General features: G+C 43.9%; 2 protein-coding genes across 10 annotated transcripts in view; one reads left to right on the forward strand and one right to left on the reverse strand.

Moving 5' to 3' along the window:
* Positions 1-20,531, forward strand: part of TRPM8 (transient receptor potential cation channel subfamily M member 8) — a 380,488-nt gene extending 359,957 nt beyond the window's left edge. For all 9 annotated transcript variants that reach the window (XM_039349049.1, XM_039349050.1, XM_039349047.1 and 6 more), the window contains 2 exons: positions 2,442-2,475; positions 19,833-20,531. In XM_039349049.1, the coding sequence (XP_039204983.1) occupies positions 2,442-2,475; positions 19,833-19,883 (85 nt within the window). In that variant the 3' untranslated portion in view covers positions 19,884-20,531. The remainder of the gene's footprint in view (positions 1-2,441; positions 2,476-19,832) is intronic.
* LOC120310548 overlaps positions 3,615-27,421 on the reverse strand; it is an 80,885-nt gene continuing 57,078 nt past the window's right edge. The window contains exon 2 of the mRNA XM_039349057.1: positions 3,615-8,243. Coding sequence (XP_039204991.1) covers positions 5,576-7,561 — 1,986 coding nt within the window. The 5' untranslated portion in view covers positions 7,562-8,243 and the 3' untranslated portion in view covers positions 3,615-5,575. The remainder of the gene's footprint in view (positions 8,244-27,421) is intronic.

Consider the following 27,421-nt stretch of genomic DNA (forward strand, 5'->3'; position numbering starts at 1 on the left):
AGTTACAGCTGGCACAGAATACAACCACACTAACAGCCTAGGCTGGGCCACGTAACACCCTGTTGCACGAGCTGGACTGATTGCTGATGTGTTTCTTGATCCAAGGTGTTGATTAAGACCTTTAAAGCCATTTATGGCATGAGTCCCAATGGAGTTTGCCTGGCCCACTGGTTCCAGAAGGGCATTCTGCAGACCCCATTGTCCAAGGAATTTCAGCTGGTGGGGTCCAGGAGAAGACCCTTTTCTGTCATGGCTCCCACCCTCTGTAACATTGCACTCCTCAAGGGGAGATGCAACCCATCCTCTTGACCTTGAGAAAAATCTTCAAAACCTGGCATGAAGCCCTGATGGGGTATTACATACTGGTGGTGGAATAGGAAGAATCCTACCCCAACCTGTTGTATTTTGGCTTTTAACTTATAATCTCTGTTATTTTAATATTTTAGTGTTATTGTTTTAACATTTTATACCTGCTTTTACAGTATTGTAAACTGTCCAGAGTCACTTGACAGTGAGATGGGTAGCATATTAAATAAATAAATAAGGTATATTACTATAAATCCAATAATCGTTTCCCTAAATGAAATGTAAAAGTTCTCAGTATTGTAACCTGTCCAGAGTCACTTGACAGCGAGATGAGTGGCATATGAATTAAATAAATAAATATATTACTATAAATGCCAACAATCATTTCTCTAAATGAAATGTAAAGCTTCTCAGTAGTTTATACATGAACTACATAAAAATACATTTAATTTACTTATGATTCCAATTACAGGTAATCCCCGAGTTATGAACATTCACTTAATGAAAATTTAAAGTTACGCTATAAGCACCCACTAGTGTTTACGAACAAGTCCCAAAATTATTAAGTCCAGAAATTACAGTTTCTTGGCCTGTTTTAGCGCTTCAGGCCTTTGTTGCGTTCGCAGGGAATAGAGGCTTAAAGTACCGCAAGATCATATGAGATCAATAGTGTGAGATCTCACGCTACTGATCTCACATGATCTCAGGTATTGTCCAGGCCTCTCTGCAAATAGAGGCCTGGATGAGATCTGTGGCAAAAGGTTTTGCAAATGGAGGGAAGGCCTGAAACATCGAAGTCTTCCCTCTGTTTGCAAAGCCTTTCGCTATCTTTGCAAAAAGCCTTTGCTGCCGAGAATGGAAGCTGGGAGGGTGTGCATGTCCCTTTGTGCCTCCATTTACAGCTGCAAAGGCCTTTCCTCAAGGCCTTTGCCAATACGAACAGAGGCCTGGAGGGACACGTACGCCTCTCCAGGGTTCCGTTTTCACCAGCAAAGTGTTTGAGGAGGCCTTTGCTGATAAGAATGGAGGCAGGGAGGGATTCGTGCACCTCTTGGGGCTCTGTTGTTGTCAGCAAATGCTTGAGGAGGTCTTTGCCAACGAGAACAGAGGCCCGGAGGGACCCGTGCACCTCTTGGGGCTCCGTTCTCGTCGGCAAAGGCCTCCTCAAGCCCTATGGGGCTTTTTGAAGTGGTGTCTCATAAGTGCATAAATACTTTTTAGCCAGAGGCCAAAAACTTCCAGGGGCCATGATCTTGTGCGACTTCAGGCACCCATCTACTTTTGTAGAGAATGGGGCCTGAGGTCTTGTGAGATTAGGCCACCCAGAAGCTTCCAGTGTGTGTGCAAAAAGTGTTTGGACACCAACGGGGGGCTTGAAGCAATACAATTTCACTACCCCACTCCCTTCGGCATGCAAATGCTTTTCCGTGCTGAGCCTGGAAGCCTTTGGAGGAGACTCACTGAGGCTGCCCGCCGCTCCAGAAGTGGCAGGCAGCCCGGTGAGTCAGAGAAGCTGAACAGAGCGTGATCGTCCTGCTCTCCCTCTGCTCTTGCCAGGAGCAGGCAAAGAAGCAGCAAGGCTGGAGAGGTGACAGATTTTCACAAGGTAAGTGACCCAGCACAGTAAGATGTGGGGGAGCAATTGTGGGGATCCCAGGGGATAGAGAATGAGGTATCTCAATGGGTCAGGTGAGGTCTTGGGTGGTCTGAACCAGGTGGCCTGTTCCATTACTAGGCCCTCCATGGCCTTCCCCATCCTGAGATACCTCATGTGCACTTAACGACCCTCGCATTTGATTAGCGAATGCATGGGTGAAAGGAGGGAGTGATGGTGGTCAAGGTACACCATTCACTCCTATGAGTCCTCGAGTTACAAATGGAATGGGCATGCTCCATTACATTCGTAACTCAAGGACTACCTGTAATTAATAGCATTAATTTCTATTTACCGATAGTTCCTGAAATTGTACTGGATTTCCTTTTCAATTGTATTGCATTTAGAGAAGCCACCTACTGTAATTTGATGACTGTGATAAATAGATCTTTATTATCTCCAGTTATGCTTATTTTTAGAAATTGTATTGTGGTCAGAATTAAAATCAGAACTACCTTCAACTCTATATTTCTTTCCACAGAATGGCCCAACAATTTAGACAACTGGAAACTAAGGTATGTTTTTTGGGAGTTGGACAGGCAGAAACACTGTTTATACTTGAGTTTTGAAATACCCATAAGCATTGCAAAAGTATTTCCAAGAACAATAATAAAAAATATCAAAATATTTTTGCTTTTCAGATTTATTCCTTCTAGTTTTTATTGAATGTTTATTGCTGAAATGAATAGTGAAGCATTTTTAAAATTTATATTACATTTGAATATTTTATTATTCATTTTAAGTTACTTTTTGATTTAAAAATCATCACTGTATAATTTGAATAAATGTTAAGTATATTTTATTTATATAATGAATAAATAAAAATTAAATGATACTTATTTTCTTTATTAAATTTATATATTACCCATCTCATTGTTGGAGTAACCTTGGCTATATTGAGAGTATATAGAAATGAAAAGAAAAGTAACTAAAGACACAACTACAAAAATATATAGGGAAAACCTAACTGGGAATATATTGTGAAGGTGAGGAGGTTTTTTTTTATCCTGCCTATATTAATTTTATAAATAACTCAAGGCATACTCCTTCCTCCACCTATTGTCCCCACAACAAGAACCCTGTGAGGTGATTTGGGCTGAGAGAAAGTGACTGGCCAGTTACCTAGCCAGCTTTCATGCCTAAGTAATAGGACTAGATGTCACAGTCTACTGGTTTCTATCCAAAATGACATTTGTGAAGGCCTGGGAAACTATCAGAAAAATCATTAATAATTGCTAAATGAAGTATAACAATGCCATATTAAATCTTCAGAACTATTGCTTCAAAAATTTTTCAGTCAAAGCAAAGTCCTACCACTGGCACAACAAAAAAGATGCTTTACTTTCCAGATAAATATGTATTACTTTCCAAATAAAAATAGTCCTCAACTTACAACAGCTCATTTAGTGACCATTCAGAGTTACAACAGCACTGAAAAAAGCAACTTATGACCATTTTTCACACTTATGAACATTGCAGCATCTCCATGTTCACATGATTTACATTCGGATGCTTGGAAACTGATTCATATTTATGACAGTTGCAGTGTTCCAGGGTCATGTGACCATCTTTCGTGACCTTCGGACAAGCAAAGTCAATGGGGAACCCAATTCACTTAACAACCTTGTTACTAATTTAGCAACTGCAGTGATTCACTTAACAAATGTGGCAAGAAAAGTTGTAAAATGGGGCAAAACTCACTTAACAAATTTCTCAATTAGCAGCAAAAATTCTGGACTACCTGTAAAACTATTTTGTCCCCCATATCAATTTAAATTTATTAAGAAATATAGCAAAATTTATAGACAATGAAAGACTTCCTTGGTTGCCCCAGTTTTTTCAATCAATTTCTCCTTTGATAAAAATACTAATTACAGGTAGTCCTCGTGGTACAACCCTAATGGAGCCCTGCCCATTAGGGCTGACAGTCAAAACTTTGTAAAATGAATCAGACTCATTTTTAGGATATATTTTTACCATTCTCATGAAATGAATCAACCGGGTCGACTTCCTTCATTTTTAAATGAACTGAGAGGGAAGGTTACCCCACACATCAGCTGTTTTGACAAGGCCAGGCAGCCCCCTGCCTCAGAACTGCAGCGCCTCCAGGCAGGTGCTCAGATATAAATTGTGGGGGGTGAATTTGCAGGTCTCCGCAAGGGATTACTGCTACCCTCCAATCTACATCTCATTCTACAAGCAGTCTACAATAGTACACACTAACCATCAAAGCAAAAGCAAACACAGTACAGTAGTATCTAAAGGTTCTTTCTGCAAGCAATTTTAAACTACATGCAAATAAACTACAATAGAATGCAAAGGAACTTTACAGCACTAAATCTGTTTTCTGTAAATGCCAGCTAGTAGTTCTTCAAGTGGTTCCAAAGCAAATGCAAGCAAACAGAATAATGAAAAGGGACGTTGTCTTATCTGAACGCCTTTTCTCAGCAGGATGATGTAGAATCCACCGGATGGGTTATTCACAGCCTTCCTGCCAGGCAGACTAGGTCAGAACTTTGGCCACGCCCCTCCTTTGGGAGTGACTCCAGTTTTGACGAGGCGAAGCAGCTCTGACGAATTTCCACTCAATCGCTCCATTTGTGATAACCTGCCTAGACTATTTATACGGGAGGGTGTGGATTCTACATCATTCTGCTGAGAAAAGGCGTTCAGGTAAGACAATGCCCCTTCTCCAGCAGGATGCCTGTAGAATCCACTGGATGGCACATACCAAAGCCCTCATGTCCCCTCGGGAGGGATAGTCTAAGCCCTTGAATCATGAGAAGAAACAACTTGTTGAAGTACACGCCTGCCAAAAGCAGCGTCAGCCGCCGCAAAGGAATCCACTCGGTAATGTCTGACAAAAGCCGAAGGAGAAGACCATGTTGCGGCTCTGCAAATCTCCTCCACCGAAGCCTGCGTGGACCATGCGGCCGACGTAGCAATGCTGCATGTCGAGTGAGCCGTGACATGTGAGGGAACCGGAAGAGACAAGGAAGAATAGGCCTGAGTTATACAAGCCCTAATCCACCTACCTATGGTAGAAGAAGAAACTCTCTTCCCCATTGCTGAAGGTTGCAAAGATACAAAAAGAGCCTCCGACTTACGAAACGAAGAAGTACACTTCACATAGTAACGCAGAGCCCTGCGCACGTCCAGCTTATGTCACTCATGTTCCAATCTGTGCCTGGGATTAGGACAGAAGTTAGGAAGAATCAATTCCTGAGATCTGTGAAAGACAGTGTTAACCTTCGGAACGAAAGAGGGGTCCAGTCTAAGGACCACCCTATCCTCGAAGAAGATGCATAACTCCTCTCTCACTGAAAGAGCCGCTAATTCCGAAGTCAGGGCCTTCAACACCTTGGTTAAGTCCCAAGAAGGATAGCAATGAATAACGGGAGGTCTGGTATTGACCACTCCCTTTATGAAGGCGCTGACTGCCGGATGTTGCGCCAAAGGACTGGAATTGTCGCAGGAAAGGACAGTTGAAAGAGCCGCTAGTTGCCTGCTGATAGTACTGGGTGACAAACTTTTATTCAAACCTTCCAATAGATAATCTAGGATGTTTGGAATAGTGACAGAGAGTGGATCTAATGTATGCACAAGACACCACTTTCAGAAACCCTTCCACGTGGCGTCATAGATCCTGTTCGTCGACGGACGTCTAGAAGCCTGTATCATGGAGATCACCTCGGACGAATATGCCTGCCTGGCTAAACTTTCCCGCTCAAATGCCAAGTGGCTAGTTGGAGCCACTGTGGATCGGGATGAAGAAGGTTGCCTTGGCTGAGGACCACTAGGTCCGGAGGGATCCTCCACGGAGGAGATACCGAAAGATCCACCAGGTCGGCAAACCACGGATGCCGTGGCCAATGTGGAGCAATCAAGATTACCTCTGCTCCTTCTAGAATCAGCTTGCGTAAGGTCGCCGGAATTAGTGGAAGTGGTTGGAAGGCGTACAATAGCTGCGCCGGCCACCGACATCAGAGAGCATCTGTGCCCTCTGCTCCCCATGACTGAAATCTGGAGAAGAACCTGGGGATCTGCGTATTTGTCGGGGTGGCAAATAGGTCCAGGTGGGGTTGACCAAACCTCAACGTGATCTCCTGGAATGGAGCAGGATCCAGTTGCCACTCCGCATGGTCCACCTTGGCTCTGCTCAGGGAGTCTGCCTGGCAGTTTGTCTCTCCTGATATATGTTCTGCCCTTATGGAGCCCAGATTTGACTCCGCCCAGAGGCCCAGAGCCGATGCCTCTCGCATCAGGTCCCAGGACCTGGTCCCTCCTTCTTTGTTGACATGTGCTTTGGCCGCCACGTTGTCTGTCCTGACGAGGAAATGCTTCCCCTTGACTAGGGGAGAAAATTGAAAGAGCGCCAGGTGAATGGCTCGAAGTTCGAGCCAATTGATGTTTTGGGCGAGATCCAAGCGAGACCACTGTCCCTGGGCTATGTGGGTCCCCAGGTGAGCTCCCCAACCAAACAGACTCGTGTCTGTTGTGAGAATGACCCGGTCCAGTTCCCTGAAAATGGCTCCCTTGGTCATCGAAGATGTTGTCCACCAAAGGAGGGACTGCAATGTGTGATGTGGAACTGTAACCTTCCTGGTGGAAGCACTGAGGTTTCATTTTTGGTAAGGAAGGAGAAACAACTGTAAGAATCTGGAGTGGAGCCTGGCCCACGGAACAATGCCCATGCAGGAGATCATCTTTCCCAGGAGTTTTGACAGCTGTGCCAGTGGCACTCTCTTGTCCTTGCGAACCTGATGAACCAGTTTCCTGATGCTGATCCGACGCTCCTGAGAAAAGTATACCCTGCAATGGGACAAGTCTATTATTGCTCCCAGGCGTTGTAATCTCCTTGTTGGAGTGATGTGGCTCTTCCTGAAGTTCACCGAGAACCCGTGATTCTGCAGGATGAGTATCGTAGTTTGAACATCCCGTTTTGCTGTCTGAAGGGAGCTGGACTGGACTAGGATATCGTCTAGGTAACATTGCACGCGCACCGGCCTCAGCCTGAGGTGAGCCGCTATGACTGCTAAAACCTTTGTGAAGACTCTTGGGGCTGATGACAGGCCGAATGGTAGGGCCCTGTATTGGTAATGCCGGTGTACGTAGCAAAACCTGAGGAACTTGCGGTACTGAGGGTGGATGGGAATATGCAGATACACCTCTGTGAGGTCTATTGAAGAGAGAAAGTCTCCCTTTCTGATGCTGGCCAAAATGGATTTTAGGGACTGCATCCCAAACCTTCTGTAGGTCACAAAATAATTTAATCCCTTTAAATTCAGTATCGCCCTCCATCCCCCTGAGGACTTGGGGACCAGAAACAGAATGGAGTAAAACCCCATTCCCTCCTGCTCCTTTGGTACTGGTTCTATAGCCTGAATTTCGACCAGATGAGATATGGCCGAAGTCATCAGGTCTGTCTTGACTTTGTTTCTGGAGAGCGGGCATCTTATGAAGCGGTTTGGAGGGGGAGAGTAAAATTCTAAGGTGAGACCGTACTTGATAGTCTCTACTATCCAAGCGTCTGAGGCAGTGCTTTCCAGACATCACTGAAACTTTGTAGTCTTCCCCCAATGGGAGAGTCCTCCCTGGCATCACTTAGATCGCCTGTAAGCGCGGCCTCCTGTTCCCCTGAATGGGCGCTTAACCTGAAACTGGCCTCTGGCTCCAGTATTTTGGCGATCCTGGAAACGATCCTGTCTGGGATAGAAGGATCGCAAGCCTCTCGACCAGTCCCAGGATTGCCCTGATCTAAAGGGCTGCCTCCACTCCCAGGAACTTCTAGGATGAAAGGCTTGCTTACGGAAGTCCTGAGATGTCCTCCTGTCTAGTTTCTTTGAGGGATGTACTAGAACCTTGCGCTTGTTCTTGCCCTCACTAACGTGTGGATCCGAAATGGAGCCAAACAAATGTATCCCGGTGCATTTAGATGTGGACAGACGCCACTTGGCTTTCAAGTCTGTCCTCCAATGCTTCAGCCATAGAAGCCTACAAGAGGCAACTGTGGCAGCTATTGATCTTGCAGAATATTTAGTGGAGAGCAATGTGGCGTCTGCTACGTATTGTGAAGCAGCCAAAATCTTAGCCAAAGTTTGATGTGTTCTAACCTGATCTGGTGGGACGCTGGTCTGCAATTCGCATAGCCACATGATGCAGGCCCTGGCGAAGAAGGAGGAAGAGGTTGCCGCCTTGGCTGCCCATGCCGAAGCCTGGTGAGCCCGATGGAGAGAGTGCTCAAATTTCTTATCATTGGCCTTCAGAGCCTCTGCCATGTCCCCTGGAATAGCGGATGTAGACAATAGAGAAATCAGAGGACTATCCACAGTAGGTACCTCTAACAGAGAGGAAAAAGATGGAGATACATTAAGCAGTTTCTTTTCTACGCTGTTAGGCGCAGGTGGAGCAGCCAAAGAGCACCATTGTTCCTCCACGGAGGTATGGAAGACTTCTGGGCAAGGAATATATTTGTCCTCTGTGACCTTCTTTGCGAACAGAGGGTTGGACTCCTGACTGGTAGAAGGTTTCTCCTCCTGTACAGAAGTGAGATTAACAGTGGAAATTGCCTTGATTAATAGAGATTTAAGAAGAGAAGGGTCAAAGAGCCCCACAGTCTGGGTCTGCTCAGTAACAGTCTCCTCATCGTCCGACAAGGGAATATCAGCTACGTCAAGGTCAACCGACTCAGCCTCACCTAACTGAGAGGAGGTTTCTGAAACCTCTGTGGCAGAAACCGTAGCCCATAAAGGGAGGAAGATTGAAAGGACAGTTGACCCTTGGAAGACATAAACTGGTTGAATGCATTCTGCATAAAAGCCTGAAACTGAGCAGACCAAATATCCTCCTGAGACCTAGTACTATGGCCCACTGTGGCTGGACCATGATCTGATGATGCAGATGATGAGGAGCGAGGAGAACCAATCTGCTCAGTTTCCCCCCGAGGAGACCAGGTCCTGAGAATTTCCTGATGTGGAACAAATGCAGACTCGGGTGTGGGTAATTCCAATGGGGTGGGGGAAACCATGTCAGCCTCATTGGCCCTAAGTCTTTGTGCTCTGGAAAATTATTTTTCTAATGCCAAATGTCTCCTTGAGGCCTTTCGCTCAGCTTTTTTTGAGGGCTCTTTCTGTGTTAAATGTTTTGTTTTGGCCTTTTTCTTCCCTCCCGACTCTGATTCAGTGGATCTGCATTTTTGTTGTTGTGGGGGAGGCATAGAGGAGCCCTGCGAAACTGAAGGCGAGACACTGTCTGCCATTGCGCACAGATATACCGAGTAGGAAATACCTGTAGGGGGGGGAGCACGCAGGTACACAGATCAATTGACAGAGATGGAAAGAATCAATCCTCGCTCTGTACAACTGCAATGGCTGGACAGTCAAGTGATTTGCTAAAACCCTTTGATAAGCCTGTGACAATGCCACACTAACAGAACAGTTGGAATAAAGTTCACTCTTCTCGCTCCTTCACCAGGTATTAGTGAGGTAGAGTATCAGTACTCAGATATTGCTTCTCCTCTAGGAGCTGAGATTGTCTTGTTTCCCCCCACACACACACAATACGGGGCTGAAATCAGACTCCCGAAAAATAGTATAAGCCTCCTCTGAGGGATAATCAACTCTTAATAATACCAGGAAAAAATCTCCGTGCAAAGTGACCACCCAATATGGCGAGGGCCTAAGGACACACTCAAGATGGCATCCTGAAGGAGACAAAACACGCCCTCAAAATGGCCGCCCCCAGTGAAGACATGCGGCCAAGATGGTGGCCGCACTCTCTGTTAGTAAACAAACGTTGGAGCAATAATAAGAAACCAGGAAAGGAACAAAGACAAAGAGCACTAAGTAAAGGGAGATATTCTCAGTAAATAGGGTGTCAAGACTGCTAACATCGTATGTTCTTGCTTGCCATATATGAAGAAGCAAACCTGTTTTATTTAGCCGAGTAGCATTTCTAGAGTTAAGACAGATAGCAGTAGGTTAAGGGGTGGGAAAGTATGCAAGTTAACCATAACAATGTCTGGGCACAGTGTGGCCAAGGTCAGCTCAGCTGCAACGGGAGGGGCACCTCACGGTTCACATTAATTGGAGAATGTGATTGATGACTGTAAAATGAAGGAGTGAGTTATGCTTTGTTACAGATGCTTGGGGGAGGGAGGATTCAGTTTCTGGCTTAACTTTGTTAGTGCCGAAGCTATGCAGAATAATAAAATATTCTTTTAGAAGAAAAAGCCTCAAAATTCTTTGAAAATCTGCTTTCTTTCGGAACCATGTCATCAAGCCAGAAACCACAAACTTTTAAATTCATTTAGGGGTCCCTTACCCCAGTCACTATCCCTAAGCTAACGGGGACAGCTGACAAAGAGAAGGGGAAGATTTTACCATGGAAGGGAAAAAAGTGCCTGAGGCCGGCACCCCCCCAGCCGCAGCTTCTCCAGGAGGAACAGCAGCAGCAGCTTCTCCAGGAAGGGAGGGGCCAGCTACCCAGACAGTGGAGAAGAAACTCTGGCAAACTCCACAGCTGGGAGCAAGGCCAAAACTATCAGGAGAGCTGATTTGGTCGTCAGACTGGGACAAGCCAAGCAAAGGCTCCGGAAGTTTCCACACAGCCTTGCCAGCAGATGAGCGTGAGTCACGGCGAAGGGATGCTTACATATCACCTTCCTCCCAACAATGGAGAGCTGCCCGGCCATCTATTGCTGAAGACTCGGGTGAGTGGAAATACCCACCTGCAGCTTGCAGTGGGTCATTAGAATACCTAGCAGAAAGATTTGAAGAATTAGAAGTGCAAAGCGAAGAGCAACTCCCATTGAGAGAGGCCCCCAGCCCCTTCCTTGCAGATCAATTGGCTTTTCAACCCCTGGGGACCCCTGCCAGAGCCTCTAGCCCCACACAGAGAGGAGATTCCAGCCTGGGGCCCCTGCTGCAAGGTGAAATTGAGCAAATTCCACAGATAAGTGATCAGCCGTCTCCAAGCCTACAACAAATAATAGAGGCCTTGCAACAGCTCGGGCTAGTGCCAAAGCCAGGGGAGCTACAGCCAGTGAGCTTGCAGACGAGGGAGGCCCAACATGTCCAGCAGCCATTGAGGGGCCTACAGCAGCAGAGGGCGTCACCACCCCCGCTTGCACAACCACCATTGGGAGGCCTGCAGCAGCAGGGGGCACCCCCAGCCCCCACTGCCCAGCAGCAGAGGGCCCAGCAACCATTGGATCAGCAGGCAGGGTGGAACCAACTGCGGAAGGGGGCGCCACGCCGACTACTGAGAGCCCCGCAGCCGTTGGATCAGCAGGCTGGGTGGGGCCAACTGCAACTGGGGGCACCACCACATCAACAGCAGAGAGCCCCACAGCAATGGGGTCAACAGCAACTGGGGGCACCACCAGCTCCCGCTGCCCAGCAGCAGAGAGCCCCGCAGCAACGGGGTCGACAAGCCGGATGGGGCCTACAGCAACTGGGGGCACCACGTCAACAGCAGAGAGCCCAGCAGCAATGGGATCGACAGGCCGGATGGGGCCAACAGCAACCCGGGTGGGGTCCGCAGCAGCCTGCACTTGCACCACCTTTCAAAGCAACGTTCGATGGGGACCCAGAGAAGCTGATTTTTTTCCTCAACCAAGTGCGTTCTCATTTAAATCGCTGGGCCTATCTCTATCCGGAACCAGGGGCCATGGTTGACGTCATTGCGGCCAACCTGGAGGGAGAAGCATCTGAATGGCTGAACAATCTATACAGCGAGCAAGCCCCTGAGTTGGAAGATCCCCATCTCTTTCTCTTAGGACTGAGAGAACGATTCGAAGACCCATCCATCGGCCTCAAAGCAGCAGGACAAATTCACAAAATAAAACAAGCAGGGAGGCCTGCCCTGGAGTACGTGCGAGAGTTCCGCAAGATGGCAGGTCGAATAGAGGGGTGGCCTGAGCAGTCCCTCATCCATTACTTTATCGAGGGATTAGATGACCACCACTCTCAGGCTTGCATCTATCGAGAAGTACCTGATCGACTGCAGGAGTGGTACCAGACGGCCGTGAAGCTGGACGTTAAGCTCTCTCGTTATAAGAAGCCTCCCTCTCCTGGAGTTGAACCAATGCCAGAACGATCCAGACGACAACCAACCCCCTGGAGACCCCCAACAACTATGCCTACCGATAGACCCAGACCACCTGTGGGGCCACCGCTTGCATGCTTCCGATGCGGACAACAGGGACATCGAGCAGCAAATTGCCCAGTCGCCTACCCTCAACAGCAGAGCAGACCGAGACCCGCGGCAAAAAAGAAACCCGATCAGCAACCCCCCAGAGGGAAATCCAATTGGATCAACCAAGAACTGGCTGTCCAAGCCACATCCCCTGCGAGGCAGGACACCGGAGCCAAGGCTGGATCTGTCCCTGCTCTACCGCCTCTTGACAGAGATGACGAAGGGGAAAACGACCCAATGGTGAGTCGCGAAATCCCGTCTTTTACCCTAGCTGCCAAACTTATAATCCCTAAATCAGGGGCGCAAATAAACTTAAGTGTGCTAATAGACTCTGGATGCACCCGATGTATTATTAGCTTACCCTTTACTATGAAATTGGGCATACGAGCAAAATCACTCTCCAAACCCATGAGGTTTGAACAGGCTGATGGCTCCCTCATGGGAGGAATTCTCATCACACAAGTAACTGAACCCTTACGCCTAGAGATAGGTGCACACTGGGAGTTTATTTGCTTCCTGGTGGCTCCAAAAATGGCTGAGGCGGTGATCCTAGGACTAGCCTGGTTAGACAAATGGAAGCCGTTTATCTGGTGGGAGAAAGGAGTGAGAACTATGAGACTACCTATAGGACCTGACCCCCCCCATTGATTCAACAGATATTACTGGGCATCTTAGGCCACCCAATGAGTGAGCGCACATGGCCGCCTCACTGACTCCAGGTGAACCAGTCATCCCCAAAGAATACTTGGACCAGGCGGAGGTGTTCAGTGAAAAAGAATGTGATGCTCTACCCCCTCACAGACCCAATGACTGTTCCATCAAACTGGTGCCCGGAGCCAAACTCCCACGTCTGAGGATGTATGCTATGTCCCCCCTCGAAATGGAGGAGATGCAGCGATATGTGAAAAAGAACCTAGCGAGGGGGTTTATTGAACGGGCCAAATCTTCCGTGGGAGCCCCTGTGTTGTTCAAAGAGAAAAAAGATGGGTCTCTTCGTCTCTGCGTAGACTACAAGGGACTCAATGCTGTAAGTGTGGAAAATAAATACCCCCTCCCCCTCCTAAAGGATTTATTGACCCATCTGGCTAAAGGGAGTGTCTTCACTAAGTTAGACCTAAGAGAAGCATACTACCGGGTGAGAATAAAGGAGGGAGACGAGTGGAAAACTGCCTTCAACTGTCCTATGGGGAGCTATCAGTTCAAAGTCATGCCATTTGGACTACAGGGGGCCCCAGCTGTATTCATGCAGTTGATCAATGAGGTTCTGCATGATCACTTGTACAAAGGGGTTTTGGTGTATCTTGATGATATCCTGATATACAGTACAAATATGACTGATCACATAAAGCTAGTGAGAGAAGTGCTAAAGAAATTATTGAATGCCAAGCTGTATGTCAAATTGTCAAAATGTGAATTTCACCAAACCCAATTAGACTATCTTGGCTACCGAATTTCCAATAAGGGTATTGAAATGGATCCAGCCAAGGTAAAAACTATAATCGAATGGCAACCCCCAAGGACTCGCAAACAGCTCCAAAGCTTTCTGGGTTTTGCCAACTTTTATCGTCAATTCATCCCTTCTTTTGCCGAGATTGCCCTTCCTCTTACAGAGCTACTCAAAACAGGCAAAGGAGGAGGGAAGCCACGACCGGGCCAACCACTAGCATGGACAATGAGCTGTCAAACAGCTTTTGAGAATTTAAAGAGACTATTTGCCGCTGAACCGGTTCTAAAGCACCCCTGCCCAGGGGAACCCTTTGTGATTCAAGCCGATGCCAGCGATGTGGTGGTTGGAGCAGTGCTACTTCAAAAGAACAAAAATGGGATCCTGCAACCCTGTGCCTACACCTCTAATTCACTGAGAGCGAGCGAAGATGGGCAATCTGGGAGAAAGAGGCCTTCGCAATTAGGTGGGCGCTATTGAACTGGCGACACTATCTAGAAGGGAGCAAGGTGCCATTTGAGGTATGGACGGATCACAAGAACCTAGAGGCACTGAAAACTCCTCGCAAATTGTCACCAAAGCAAGTACGGTGGGCACAGTACTTTAACCGCTTCAACTTCATTCTAAAGTACATACCAGGAGGAAAGAACTTTCTAGCTGATGCGCTATCCCGGTTACCCCAGTACAAAAGCGAACGAGAGCAGGTTAACGAGGCAATTATTCCCAATCCACAAACTGCCGCTCAACTTACGCCTCGCAGGGTCCCCAGGCCTGATGACCCTGGAGTGAAGAAGATAAAACGAGAGCTCCTCACTGACCAATGGTTCAAAGATAATCAAGCGTCCCTAACATGCAGAGATGGCTTGGCTTATAAAGGGGGAAAGTTATATTTGCCAAAAGCGCTTCGTCTTAATGCTCTCAACCACAGCCACGATGTAAAACAGGCTGGACACTTTGGATATTTGAAAACCCTACACCTCACCCGCCGGCAATTCTGGTGGCCGGGGCTGAAAAAGGATGTGGAAAACTATGTAAAAAGTTGTACTGTATGTGCCACAATGAAAAGAATCCCAGGGAAAACTCCTGGGTTACTGCAACCCGTGGCAGACCCTTCTCAACCCTGGGAAGAAATAGCTATGGACTTTATAGTGGACCTACCTGAAAGTAGTGGAAATACTGTCATCTGGACTGTGATAGACCTGTTCTCGAAACAGGCTCATTTCATCGCTTGCAAAGGACTCCCATCTGCCCAACGCCTGGCCAAATTGTTCCTGAAACATATCTACCGGCTGCATGGTGCCCCTAAGCGAATAATCTCAGACAGGGGGGTGTAATTCACAGCGAAGTTTTGGAGAAATTTCCTTACCTTGATTGGATCATCTCAAGGGTTATCATCCGCTTTTCATCCAGCCACCAATGGGGCCGCTGAAGCCGCTAACAAAATGGTGGAGCAATATCTTAGGTGCTACGTTTCCTACCAACAGACGAACTGGACTGATCTCCTCCCTTTTGCGGAGGTGGCGTACAATAATTCCGTGCACAGCAGCACCGGCTACACGCCTTTCAAAGTAGCCACAGGAAAGGAGTTTAACCCAATACCTGAATATCCTCAGTTGCCCTCCGCCTCACCAACACTTGATCAATGGGTGAGAGGGTGGGAAGGAGTTTGGAAAAACACAAAAACTGCTTTAAAAAAGACTTTTGAAACCTATAAGAAGCAGGCTGATCAAAAGAAGGCTCCCCAAAGAACATTCCAAGTTGGGGAAAAGGTCTATCTGTCAACTAAATATCTACGCCTCAAATTGCCCAGCAAGAAATTGGGACCAAAATTCTTGGGGCCTTTCCCCATAGTAAAGGTCATCAACCCAGTCACAGTACAACTAAAACTCCCTAAGCTGTTAGGGAAAATTCACCCAGTTTTCCATTGTAGTTTGTTGAAGCCTTATCGGGGCTCTACTTTAAGACCTCCTCCAAAGAAGGCACCTGGACCCCTCGTAGTGGCAGGGCAGACCCACTATGAGGTGAAACGTATACTCGATTCCAGAATCTTTAGAGGGAAATTACAGTACTTAGTACAATGGAAGGGATACCCATTGTCTGAAGCCACCTGGGTGATGTCCAGGGAAGTGAAAGCTGACAGATTGATCAAAAAGTTTCATGTTAAACACCCCAACAAACCGAAAAACAACCCTTAACCTATACTTATGTTTATATTCCAGGGTCTGTTCTTTTTGTAAGGAGGGCCGGATGTCAAGACTGCTAACATCGTATGTTCTTGCTTGCCATATATGAAGAAGCAAACCTGTTTTATTTAGCCGAGTAGCATTTCTAGAGTTAAGACAGATAGCAGTAGGTTAAGGGGTGGGAAAGTATGCAAGTTAACCATAACAATGTCTGGGCACAGTGTGGCCAAGGTCAGCTCAGCTGCAACGGGAGGGGCACCTCACGGTTCACATTAATTGGAGAATGTGATTGATGACTGTAAAATGAAGGAGTGAGTTATGCTTTGTTACAGATGCTTGGGGGAGGGAGGATTCAGTTTCTGGCTTAACTTTGTTAGTGCCGAAGCTATGCAGAATAATAAAAGATTCTTTTAGAGGAAAAAGCCTCAAAATTCTTTGAAAATCTGCTTTCTTTCAGAACCATGTCATAGGGAAAACCCTGAGCAACTTGCGTTTCCTAGTCGCCTTAGTTCCGCAATCTGAATCAGGTGTCCTGAAGAAAGGTAGCTGACAAGTTGAAGCTCTGAGCCTGTAACGGAGCCGATCCAATGCGCCAAGGAAAAAAAACGGCTAATTGAAGCTCTGAGCCTGCAAGGAGCCGATTGAACGCTCCAAAGGAAAGCCAGCTGATTGAAGCTCTGATCCTGCAAGGAGCCGATCTAATGCTCCAAAGGAAAGCCGGCTGATTGAAGCTCTGAGTCTGCAAGGAGCCGATTGAGTCTCCAAAGGCGAGCCGAGTGATCGGCCAGAAAAACCGGGCACGCAGCCAGCTGGCCTGAATGCCTACAGCCTCCAAAAATTTAAATTTATCAATTTGAGTATTCAATTTAAACGAGGCCAATTAAAGAACAAATTTATGCTAACTAATTGAAACTGTATCAATGAAATCACTGTTAAAGAAAACATAATCTATCCGGAGCAAAAATAATCATGTGCTGCCGAGCTCAAGACTAAGTCAAAACTGGGGTCACTCCCAAAGGAGGGGCATGGCCAAAGTTCTGACCTAGTCTGCCAGGCAGGAAGGCTGTGAATAACCCATCCGGTGGATTCTACAGGCATCCTGCTGGAGAAAAGAGTAATTTGCAGAGTACTTACAAACAAGTGCAGTACTATAATGGAAAAGAAAAAGTACAGTACTTAGAAAAGCAACTCCAGTCCTCAAGGCAACAGCAATGAAAGAAGCAACAGGGACAGCAACAAAAGATTAATTACTCCACTTGGTGCAGTGAAGAGGGAAAAAAACTGATTGCAAAGTCTCTAATCTTGATTGGTCATACCGACCATATAGGCCTTAGAAATTGCCTGTTGTAGCAACAGGCAACAAAGGGCAATCACAGGACTAAAAACGGCCATTACTTCAGGAGTGACTGAATCCAGGTCACATGACTGCAGAGGCTTCTTGTTGGTTGCAATTTTGAACCCCTGTCCTAAGTACACTTTAGGGTGGGGACTACCTGTAATCAGGCATATTTGCCAAGAATGTTGATACTTTATGACAGGCATGTCAAACTGCCGACCCATGGGCCGAATGCGTCACACTGAAACCGTGCCTACCCCATTGCAGGCAATGGGGAAAAAGTCACAATACATCGCGTGACATCATGTGACGTCGTGAGTTTGACATGCCTGCTGTATGAGTACCAATTTGAAAGGAATCAAATATATATATATTCAACTTTAGTATACTTAAACATTCACATTCCTTTTGTTTATTCTATATAGCTTGCCTGATTATAGTCTTTGTATGCCTATAGTATAAAAATAATTGTATATATAAAATATGAAGCCATAGAATTTAGAATTTTGGGAACAAAAGCAAGAATATTGAAAAAGAAATGATACAATAAAAATATTGTCACACTTAAATTTTATTTTTATCTTGTAGAGAAAGGATGTGTGTTTTCATTTATGTATGCACACATATTTTATTTGATACAAGCCTCTGTAATAATTATCTGATTCCAGTTAATACAAATTTAGTGAAACAATTTCTAAACCTGCACTGCATGTTCAATTCAATTCAAACACCAATTTCTTAAAAAATATTGTCTACACACTAATTGGTACATTTTTGTTTAGTGGCTGATTGCTTTTATTTTTTCTTAATATTTTATGCTAATACTTCTTTAATAAAATTGAACAAATTACATGGAAGTGCATACCTTTGCTATTTCTATATATCTGAGAAAAATATACAGAAGCAGATCCATTGATGCTAGTTGTGACTAATTATACAAATGGCCCAAATATCATTCCCAACAATAATTTTTACCTTCTATTCTGTTAAATTCTTTTTAAAAATATTTAAAATAGCTAACCTAACTAGGTTTTAATATATTTAGCATGTATATATAATATTCAATATTCTTTTAATTGAATGTTTTAAGAACTCTGATTAATCCAGGGTAATGTAATTATTTAAGGGTTGTTACGTAATAGAAACTTGAATTTGCTTCAAAGAAACAGGAATTTAACGCCATCGATCTCTGGAGCATTGCATTTACAAATTCATGATTTTAATTAGATTTTATATTTTTTGGTTAAGATAATATTTTATGCTCCTGGATTACATTTTGTTATTTAACACATACCACTTAAATTTACGGGCTCAATGTACTTTATATCAGGGGTCCCCAACTCCTGGGCTGTGGCCTATTGGCCACAGGGCCATGTGAATGGCTGGCTGGTGTGGGTGCATGTGTGGGCATTGCTTCCACACTCGTGCGTCGCCATGAGCATCATGGGCATTTGCGTCCCCACTCGCGTGAGCATTGCCAGGAGCATTGCGGGCATTCATGTCCCATGTGCGAGCGCTCACATCCCCACATGAGCGAGTGCTCAGGGTCCCTTTTGCACAAGCAATGGTGTTCGTGCATGCGTGAACAAGAGCACATATGTTCACCCCCCATAAAACCATCCCTTTCCCCCTTCCCCCCGTTCTGGGCCGCTAACCCCGAATGGTGGGGGAATTCTATATATTTTAAAATATACAAAAATAAACAAAAATATATTGTAAACACTTATTTAGACTTTCTTTGATTTATTTTATCATATATTTTACATTTTTATTAATTTGTGTAGTAACGTTTCTTTTTGATTTATGATAGGTGCCTTTATAATACATTCATGAAAAAAATCCTTTCCTAGGTTGTTTCAGTGGATAATTACAATACAACATAATCTATGATATTGACTTTATAAATGGCTTATTGTCAACGCTGCAAATACTGTATATTCTTGCTTTGAAAATATGCAGAACTGTCTGGTATTTTTAGAGTTAATGCAGAGCAGAAGAGGGTGGAGGGAAAAGCCCGGGAAAGAGAGAGGAAGGAAACCTTTGACCTTCACACTAATTGGATAACGTGATATATAACAGCTAACTTAGGGAGGGAACATGCTGATAATTTAATTGCTCAGGGGAAGAGAATTTATATCTTGGCATACCTTTATTACACCTGTGCCGACATTTTGTAACAATAAATGACTTTTAGGAAAAGCAATGCCTGGAAGTTCTTTGAAGTGTTTCATTAGCTGGAACCATAACACTTATTATAATTATGACTGTTATAATCATTGTTGGTAAAAGATATAAAATTATTAAAACATTTTAAAGAATCTTGCTAGATCTTTGGCAATCTATTCTTTTATGCTTATTTTTCATTTTTTGAATTTTGAAGACAGTTTATAGAAGCTAAAGCTAAATTTAGATGCATTTAAATTTCACAGCTAGAAAATTTTGGTGAACCTAATTGCAAGCTATGGAGAGCAACTGAAGTATATAAGATTTTGATAAATACTACAAGACAATATACTCTTCCTTGTGAGCAAATTTAGTTGACCTTTTTGGGCTTTGCTTTTGAGTAAATGTATTTAGAATGTATTGTTAATGAATTTGCTTAAAGATAAACTTTTCTATGATTTGGTATAATAGTTAAGATCAGTCTTGTGCCTAAAGGATAATGATGTAATTTCCAATTAATCTGTTGCATTCTTACAACTTTTTTTTAAGATGAATGATTTGAAGTTTCTTCTAAAAGATATTTCTAGCAAATTAAGATGAAAACTGCATCCAAGAAGATATATCATCTGAAACAACAGCTCATCAATTAAATCTGACACTTTGCTTTTTTCTTTACACTCTTGTATTTATTGTATAAGAAAATTGCTTTTAAGATAATTCTCTATTTTATTTTTAGTACAATTTTTCAGTATCATATAACATGGGAATACTGACAGTTTCTTAAATTGGCCGTGGATGTTGCCTTTTGATATTTGAGTAAGCTTATCACTATTTGTATCTCATGTTTACTGATGTTTCCGTATCAGACAGACAGACAGACAGACTGACAGAACAGATAGACATATATATTGTTTTTAGTTTATTGTTACAATTCAGCTTTAATTATGACTTGATTCATTCTTGAGGGCTTTATGTATTCTGCTTTTTTCTCATTTGTTAATCATAGGACATAATCAAATCTCAGTATATAAATTGTATTAAAATAAATATAATAAACAGGAACCCTATTATGTAATGCTTGAGCTCCTTAAAGTTGAGATATAAATAATTTGCTTAAAAAATATCTACAAATGCATTTAAATATCACTTCCAATGTTGTGTGTCTGTAAAGATATTTTATCAATTTGTTTCCTTGATGGCTGAAACTGTTATGTATATCTAAAAAATAATAAGATGGATCTGAATTAACAACAGCTTTTTGTCATTACTATAAGTAACTGGATGAATGAAGACATGACATTTTGAACCATTCTAACTAACCACCAGTTGAAAAGGGAGTTCCAGATTAATAAAATGACAAGATCAACAGTGTTTGACTTAAGATGTTTGACTTTGCAAGGAAAAGTTGGAAATTAATTAGTTAATTAAATTAGTTAATTAATTAGTTAATTAAGTTAGTTAATTAATTAGTTAATTAATTAGTTAATTAATTAATTAATTAAAAAATGGATCCAGGAAATTACAGACCTATCAGCCTGACCTCAATACCTGGGAAGATTCTGGAAAAGATGATCAAACAACGAATCAACGAACACCTAGAGGCAAACAAAGTCATTACTAAAAGCCAACATGGGTTTGTCAAAAATAGATCATGCCAGACAAATCTTATTGCATTCTTTGACCAAGTCACAAAATTAGTGGATCAGAGGAATGCTGTGGATATAATTTACTTGGACTTCAGTAAGGCATTTGATAAAGTAGATCACAACCCACTATTTGATAAGATAGAAAAATGTGGGGTAGACAGAATCACCACCAGATGGATCCGTAGCTGGCTGACCGGCCATACTCAGCAAGTGGTCCTCAATGGAACTGCATCTATATGGAGGGAAGTGTGTAGTGGGGTGCCCCAGGGCTCTGTTCTGGGCCCAGTACTCTTCAACATCTTCATCAACGATTTGGATGAAGGGATAGATGGGGAACTCATCAAATTTGCAGACGACACCAAGCTGGCAGGAATAGCCAACACTCCAGAAGACAGGCTTAGATACAGAAGGATCTGGACAGACTTGAACACTGGGCACTAACTAACAAAATGAAATTCAATGGTGAAAAAAGCAAGGTTCTACATTTAGGCAAGAAAAACCAAATGCACAAGTACAGCATAGGTGGCACCATGCTCAACAGTAGTAACTGTGAGAGGGACCTCGGAGTCCTAGTAGACAATCACCTAAATGTGAGCCAGCAGTGTGCTGCAGCTGCCAAAAAGGCCAACACAATGCTAGGCTGCATTAACAGAGGGATAGAATCAAGATCATGTGAAGTACTAATTTGTTGTTGTTAATTGCGAAGTCGTGTCCGACCCATCGCGACCCCATGGACAATGTTTCTCCAGGTCTTCCTGTCCTCTACCATCTTCTGGAGTCCATTTAAGTTCTCACCTACTGCTTCAGTGACTCCATCCAGCCATTTCATTCTCTGTCGTCCCATTCTTCTATTGCCCTCAATCTTTCCCAGCATTAGGCCCTTCTCCAGTGAGTCCTTCCTTCTCATTAGGTGGCCAAAGTATTTGAGTTTCAACTTCAGGATCTGGCCTTCTAAAGAGCAGTCGGGGTTGATCTCTTCTAGGACTGACCGGTTTGAACGCCTTGCAGTCCAAGGGACTCGCAGGAGTCTTCTCCAGCACCATAGTTCAAAGGCCTCAATTCTTTGGCGCTCAGCCTTTCTTATGGTCCAACTTTCACAGCCATACATTGCAACTGGGAAAACCATGGCCTGGACTATACGCACTTTTGTTGGCAGGGTGATGTCTCTGCTTTTTAGTATGCTGTCTAGATTTGCCATAGCTTTCCTCCCCAGGAGCAAGCGTCTTTTAATTTCTTGGCTGCAGTCCCCATCTGAGGTGATCTTTGAGCCCAGAAAAATAAAATCTGTCACTACCTCCATTTCTTCCCCATCTATTTGCCAGGAATTGAGAGGGCCGGATGCCATGATTTTGGTTTTCTTAATGTTGAGTTTCAAGCCAACTTTTGCACTCTCCTTCTTCACCCGCATCAAGAGGCTCTTTAGTTCCTCTTCACTTTCTGCCATTAGAGTGGTATCATCTGCATATCTTAGGTTGTTGATATTTCTCCCGGCAATCTTAATTCCAACTTTTGATTCATCTAGCCCTGCCTTTCTCATGATGTGCTCTGCATATAAGTTAAATAGGCAGGGCGACAGTATACAGCCTTGCCGGAGTCCTTTTCCAATTTTGAACCAATCAGTGGTTCCGTGTTCGGTTCTCACTGTTGCTTCTTGACCCGCATATAGGTTTCTCAAGAGACAAATGAGATGGTCTGGTACTCCCATCTCTTTAAGAACTTGCCACAATTTGTTGTGATCCACACAATCAAAGGCTTTTGCATAGTCAATGAAGCAGAAGTAGATGTTTTTCTGGAACTCCCTAGCTTTCTCCATGATCCAGCGTATGTTGGCAATTTGATCTCTAGTTCCTCTGCCTCTTCGAAATCCTGCCTGTACTTCTGGTAGTTCTCGATCCACATACTGCTGGAGTCTAGCTTGTAGGATTTTAAGCATAACTTTACTAGCATGTGAAATGAGTGCAATGGTGCGATAGTTTGAACATTCTTTGGCATTGCCTTTCTTTGGAATTGGAATGTAAACTGACCTTTTCCAATCCTGTGGCCACTGTTGAGTTTTCCAAATTTGCTGGCAAATTGAGTGTAGCACTTTTACTGCATCGTCTTTTAAGATTTTGAATAGCTCAGCTGGAATACTGTCATCTCCACTAGCTTTGTTGTTGCTCAGATTTTCTAAGGCCCATTTCACTTCACATTCTAGGATGTCTGGTTCGAGGTCAGTGACCATCTCATTGTGATTATCTGGGATGTTAAGCTCATTCTTGTATAGTTCTTCTGTGTAGTTTTGCCATCTCTTCTTAATCTCTTCTGCCTCTGTTAGGTCTCTGCCATTTTGGTCCTTTATCATGCCCATCTTTGCATGAAACGTTCCCTTCATATCTCCAATTTTCTTGAAGAGATCTCTGGTCCTCCCTATTCTGTTGTTTTCTTCTATTTCTTTGCACTGTTCATTTAAGAAGGCATTCTTATCTCTTCTAGCTACTCTCTGGAATTCTGCATTCAACTGGGTGTATCTTTCTCTTTCTCCTTTGCCTTTCGCTTCCCTTCTTTCCTCAGCTATTTGCAAAGCTTCCTCAGACAGCCATTTTGCTTTCTTGCATTTCTTTTTCTTTGGGATGGTTTTAGTTGCTACCTCTTGTACAATGTTGCGAACTTCCATCCATAGTTCTTCAGGCACTCTGTCTATCAGATCTAATTCCTTAAATCTATTTGTCACCTCTACTGTATATTCATCAGGAATATGATTTAGTTCATACCTAAGTGGCCTAGTGCTTTTCCCTACTTTTTTCAATTTAAGCCTAAATTTTGCAACGAGAAGCTCATGATCTGAGCCACAGTCAGCTCCTGGTCTTGTTTTTACTGACTGTATAGAGCTTCTCCATCTTTGGCTGCAGAGCACATAGTCAATCTGATTTCTATGTTGACCGTCTGGTGATGTCCATGTGTAGAGCCGTCTCTTGGGTTGTTGGAAAAGAGTGTTTGTTATGACCATCGTATTCTCTTGACAAAATTCTATTAGCCTGTGCCCTGCTTCATTTTGTACTCCAAGGCCAAACTTGCCTGTTATTCCGGTTATCTTTTGGCTTCCTACCTTAGCATTCCAATCCCCCATGATGATAAGGACATCATTTTTGGGTGTTAATTCTATAAGGTGCTGTAGGGCTTCATAAAACTGGTCAATTTCATCCTCTTCAGCACCAGTGGTTGGGGCATAGATTTGGACTATTGTGATATTGAATGGTTTGCCTTGGATTCGAATTGAGATCATTCTGTCATTTTGGGGATTGTATCCCAGTATTGCTTTTCCTATTCTTTTATTGACTATGAAGGCTACTCCATTTCTTCTGAGGGATTCTTGCCCACAGTAGTATACCTGATGGTCATCTGAGTTAAATTCACCCATTCCTGTCCATTTTAGTTCGCTGATTCCTAAGATGTCGATGTTCAGTCTTGTCATCTCTTTTTTGATTACGTCTAGCTTGCCTTGATTCATGGATCTTACATTCCAGGTTCCTATGGAGAAAAAATCTTTACAGCATCGGACTTTCCTTTCACCACCAGATATATCCACAGCTGAGCGTCCTTTCGGCTTTGGCCCAGTCGCTTCATTCTTTCTGGCGCTACTAGTACTAGCCCTCTGCTCTTCCCCAGTAGCATATTGGACACCTTCCAACCTGAGGGGCTCATCTTCCAGCGTCATATCTTTTTGCCTTTTAGTAATGTCCATGGGGTTTTCATGGCAAAGATACTGGAGTGGTTTGCCATTTCCTTCTCCAGTGGATCACATTTTGTCAGAACTCTCTGCTATAACCTGTCCATCTTGGGTGGCCCTGCATGGCAAAGCTTATAGCTTCATTGAGTTACGCAAGCCACTTCGCCACGACAAGGCAGTAATCCATAAAGGGGGAAGTATTAATACCACTCTTCAATGCCTTGGTAAGGCCACACTTGGAATACTGCATCCAGTTTTGGTCACCACGATGTAAAAAAGATGTTGAGACTCTAGAAAGAGTACAGAGAAGAGCAACAAAGATGATTAGGGGACTGGAGGCTAAAACATATAAGGAACGGTTGCTAGAATTGGGTATGTCTAGTTTAACGAAGAGAAGGACAAGGGGGGACATGATAGCAGTATTCCAATATCTCAGGGGCTGCCATAAAGAAGAAGGAATTAAGCTATTTTCCAAAGCACGTGAAGGCAGGACAAGAAGCAACGGGTGGAAACTAATCAAGGAGAGAAGCAACCTAGAACTAAGGAGAAACTTCCTGACAGTGAGAACAATTAATCAGTGGAACAGCCTGCCTCCAGAAGCATAAATGCTCCAACACTGGAAATTTTTAAGAAGAGACTGGACAGCCATTTGTCCAAAATGGTGTAGGGTTTCCTGCCTGAGCAGGGGGTTGGACTAGATGACCTCCAAGGTCCCTTCCAACTTTACTACTATTACTAATTAGTTAATTAGTTAATTAATTAATTAATTAGCCTGTAACTGAAGAATACAACCCAGAAAGAAAGAGGCATAAAAGGTCTCATTAATTAGATTTAATATAGTGCCAAGAAGATAGGGTTGAATTTAGAAACTCATAGAAACTGCATCAGTCAAAACTTTAGCTCCCATTTCCACTTCCCCCAAGATGGTGTGCTGAGCAGCAGGGCAATCTGCTTTTCCTGCTGATGAGCAGCTGATTTTGCTGCCAAATTGGGTTCTTTGGCAGCCTGCTCCTTAGATTCGAATGGGAACAGTTAAGAACAATCCAAGATGATCCTTGGATGCCTGTGGATCTTCCTGGGAAGAGGAATCTCAAGAATAGTAATTCTAGGTGGGAACAGTCAGAATCAGATTTCCATCTTTCCTCTAAGCATGCCTGGGTTTTAACTGCACAGTTTGAATTTTCTTTTTTATCTTGATTTTTCTTTTAAAAATTGACTGGTTGAAGGTTTATTTACTCTAACCCCTTGCTGGATTTTAATGTGAATTCTTTAATGTATTTTCACTTTGCTGTTCTGAATTACTTTTGCTTTCTCAGTATGGAAGTCAACAATTTCCTGGGTAGATATGTGACCTATTTGGGTTTTAATTTGCACTGGATTTTTACTACAGGGATTTTGCAATTTCTTAACTTTTAAAAAACTCTAGTCTTAATTTTTTAATGTTTGAGGAATATTTTCTTTCTTTTTTTCTATCCTTTTTTTTATTGTGAAATATATTATCTCAATAGTCTCTGTGGTTACTTTACTAAGTATAATCTAACTCCCCTGTTCTTGACAAGAGATGTTTAAGTCTGGTTGTAAATCCCCAGTTAAAGGACTATATTAAAAATGCAAACAATGTACCAACTTAAAGATAAAGCCCCCTGAGAAAACTTCAAAAAGAGAATGCTTTTTAACCTACACGTTCAAATTGAAAACCCTAGTAAAAAGTTTGATAAAATAACAAAGGTTTTAAATCAACCAAAAGAGGATATCCAGACAGAAGCAACTATACCCAAACCAAACTCTCAGCTCAGTGGACATGAATCTAAATTGCTGTTGGCAGATTTAAAGGAGAAGGAGCTGGAAACTGCAGGTTGGTGGAGAAGGCTGAAGAAGACATAGATTCTACAAATTTGAAGTTAACAGAATCAATGAGTGATGTACTGGACTTTCTTAATAAGATCAATGGTGATTGGGAAGTGGACATTACATCTAACTGGAAAACAATTTGGACTGGACTGTTTTGGAAAAATGGACCAACAGCAGAGGTTTATGATTTTGGGTGCCATTTTCATCCCCACTTCAGCCCCGCCCGCCCATTACAGACAAACTACCTCAGACATTCATTCTTAGCTGGCCTTCTGCCAACACGCCACTCCTATCACTGGTCCCCCGTTCTTCCCCAGCTGTGTGATCATGGCCGAGTCACCCAGGGAGACTTACTCCTGGCCAATTTGTGGTGCAGGACAACTAAACACCAGCCAATCCCCACACTGAGAGATGGGCCTCTGCCTTCTCAGTGGATGCAGCAGCCTCAGGCACTGGACAAGCAGGGGACAGAGCAGCAGGGACTAAAAATGTCCGCAGGTTGCCCTGCACTTTGCATAAGCCCCAAACTCCACTTCCTACAATGCTGGCCACCCAGCCGTCTAAAGCTCTCTGCACTGGATTGGGAATGCTTCGGGGCTTCTGCAAAGTGCAACAGTGATGGTAGAAGCACCAGATCACACACATCCTGCAGGCCACCTGGGGGAACCCAAAACATCTTTTGGGGGGGCTTCCATACATCCCTCTTTGCCTGGGAACACACACTCCCCACCCCCCATTGCTACTCTGGGGATGGGGTGTTTCCCCTGTGGAGTGCCTGGCAGAGCCACAAATCTGCATAAAAATGCTATACTTTTATGCACGGTTTGGAGAGCTCCTGACAGGCTGGGTATCTTTAATGGGCTGCTCGAGTGAATGTGAGAGTGGCTGTCTGTCTGGCTGGGATGTTTGCAGCTGGCAGCATTCAAAACTGG

Source organism: Crotalus tigris, unplaced genomic scaffold (genome assembly GCF_016545835.1).
Source record: "Crotalus tigris isolate CLP2741 ecotype Arizona unplaced genomic scaffold, ASM1654583v1 scf7180000018223.614484, whole genome shotgun sequence".
Taxonomy (NCBI): Eukaryota; Metazoa; Chordata; class Lepidosauria; order Squamata; family Viperidae; genus Crotalus; species Crotalus tigris.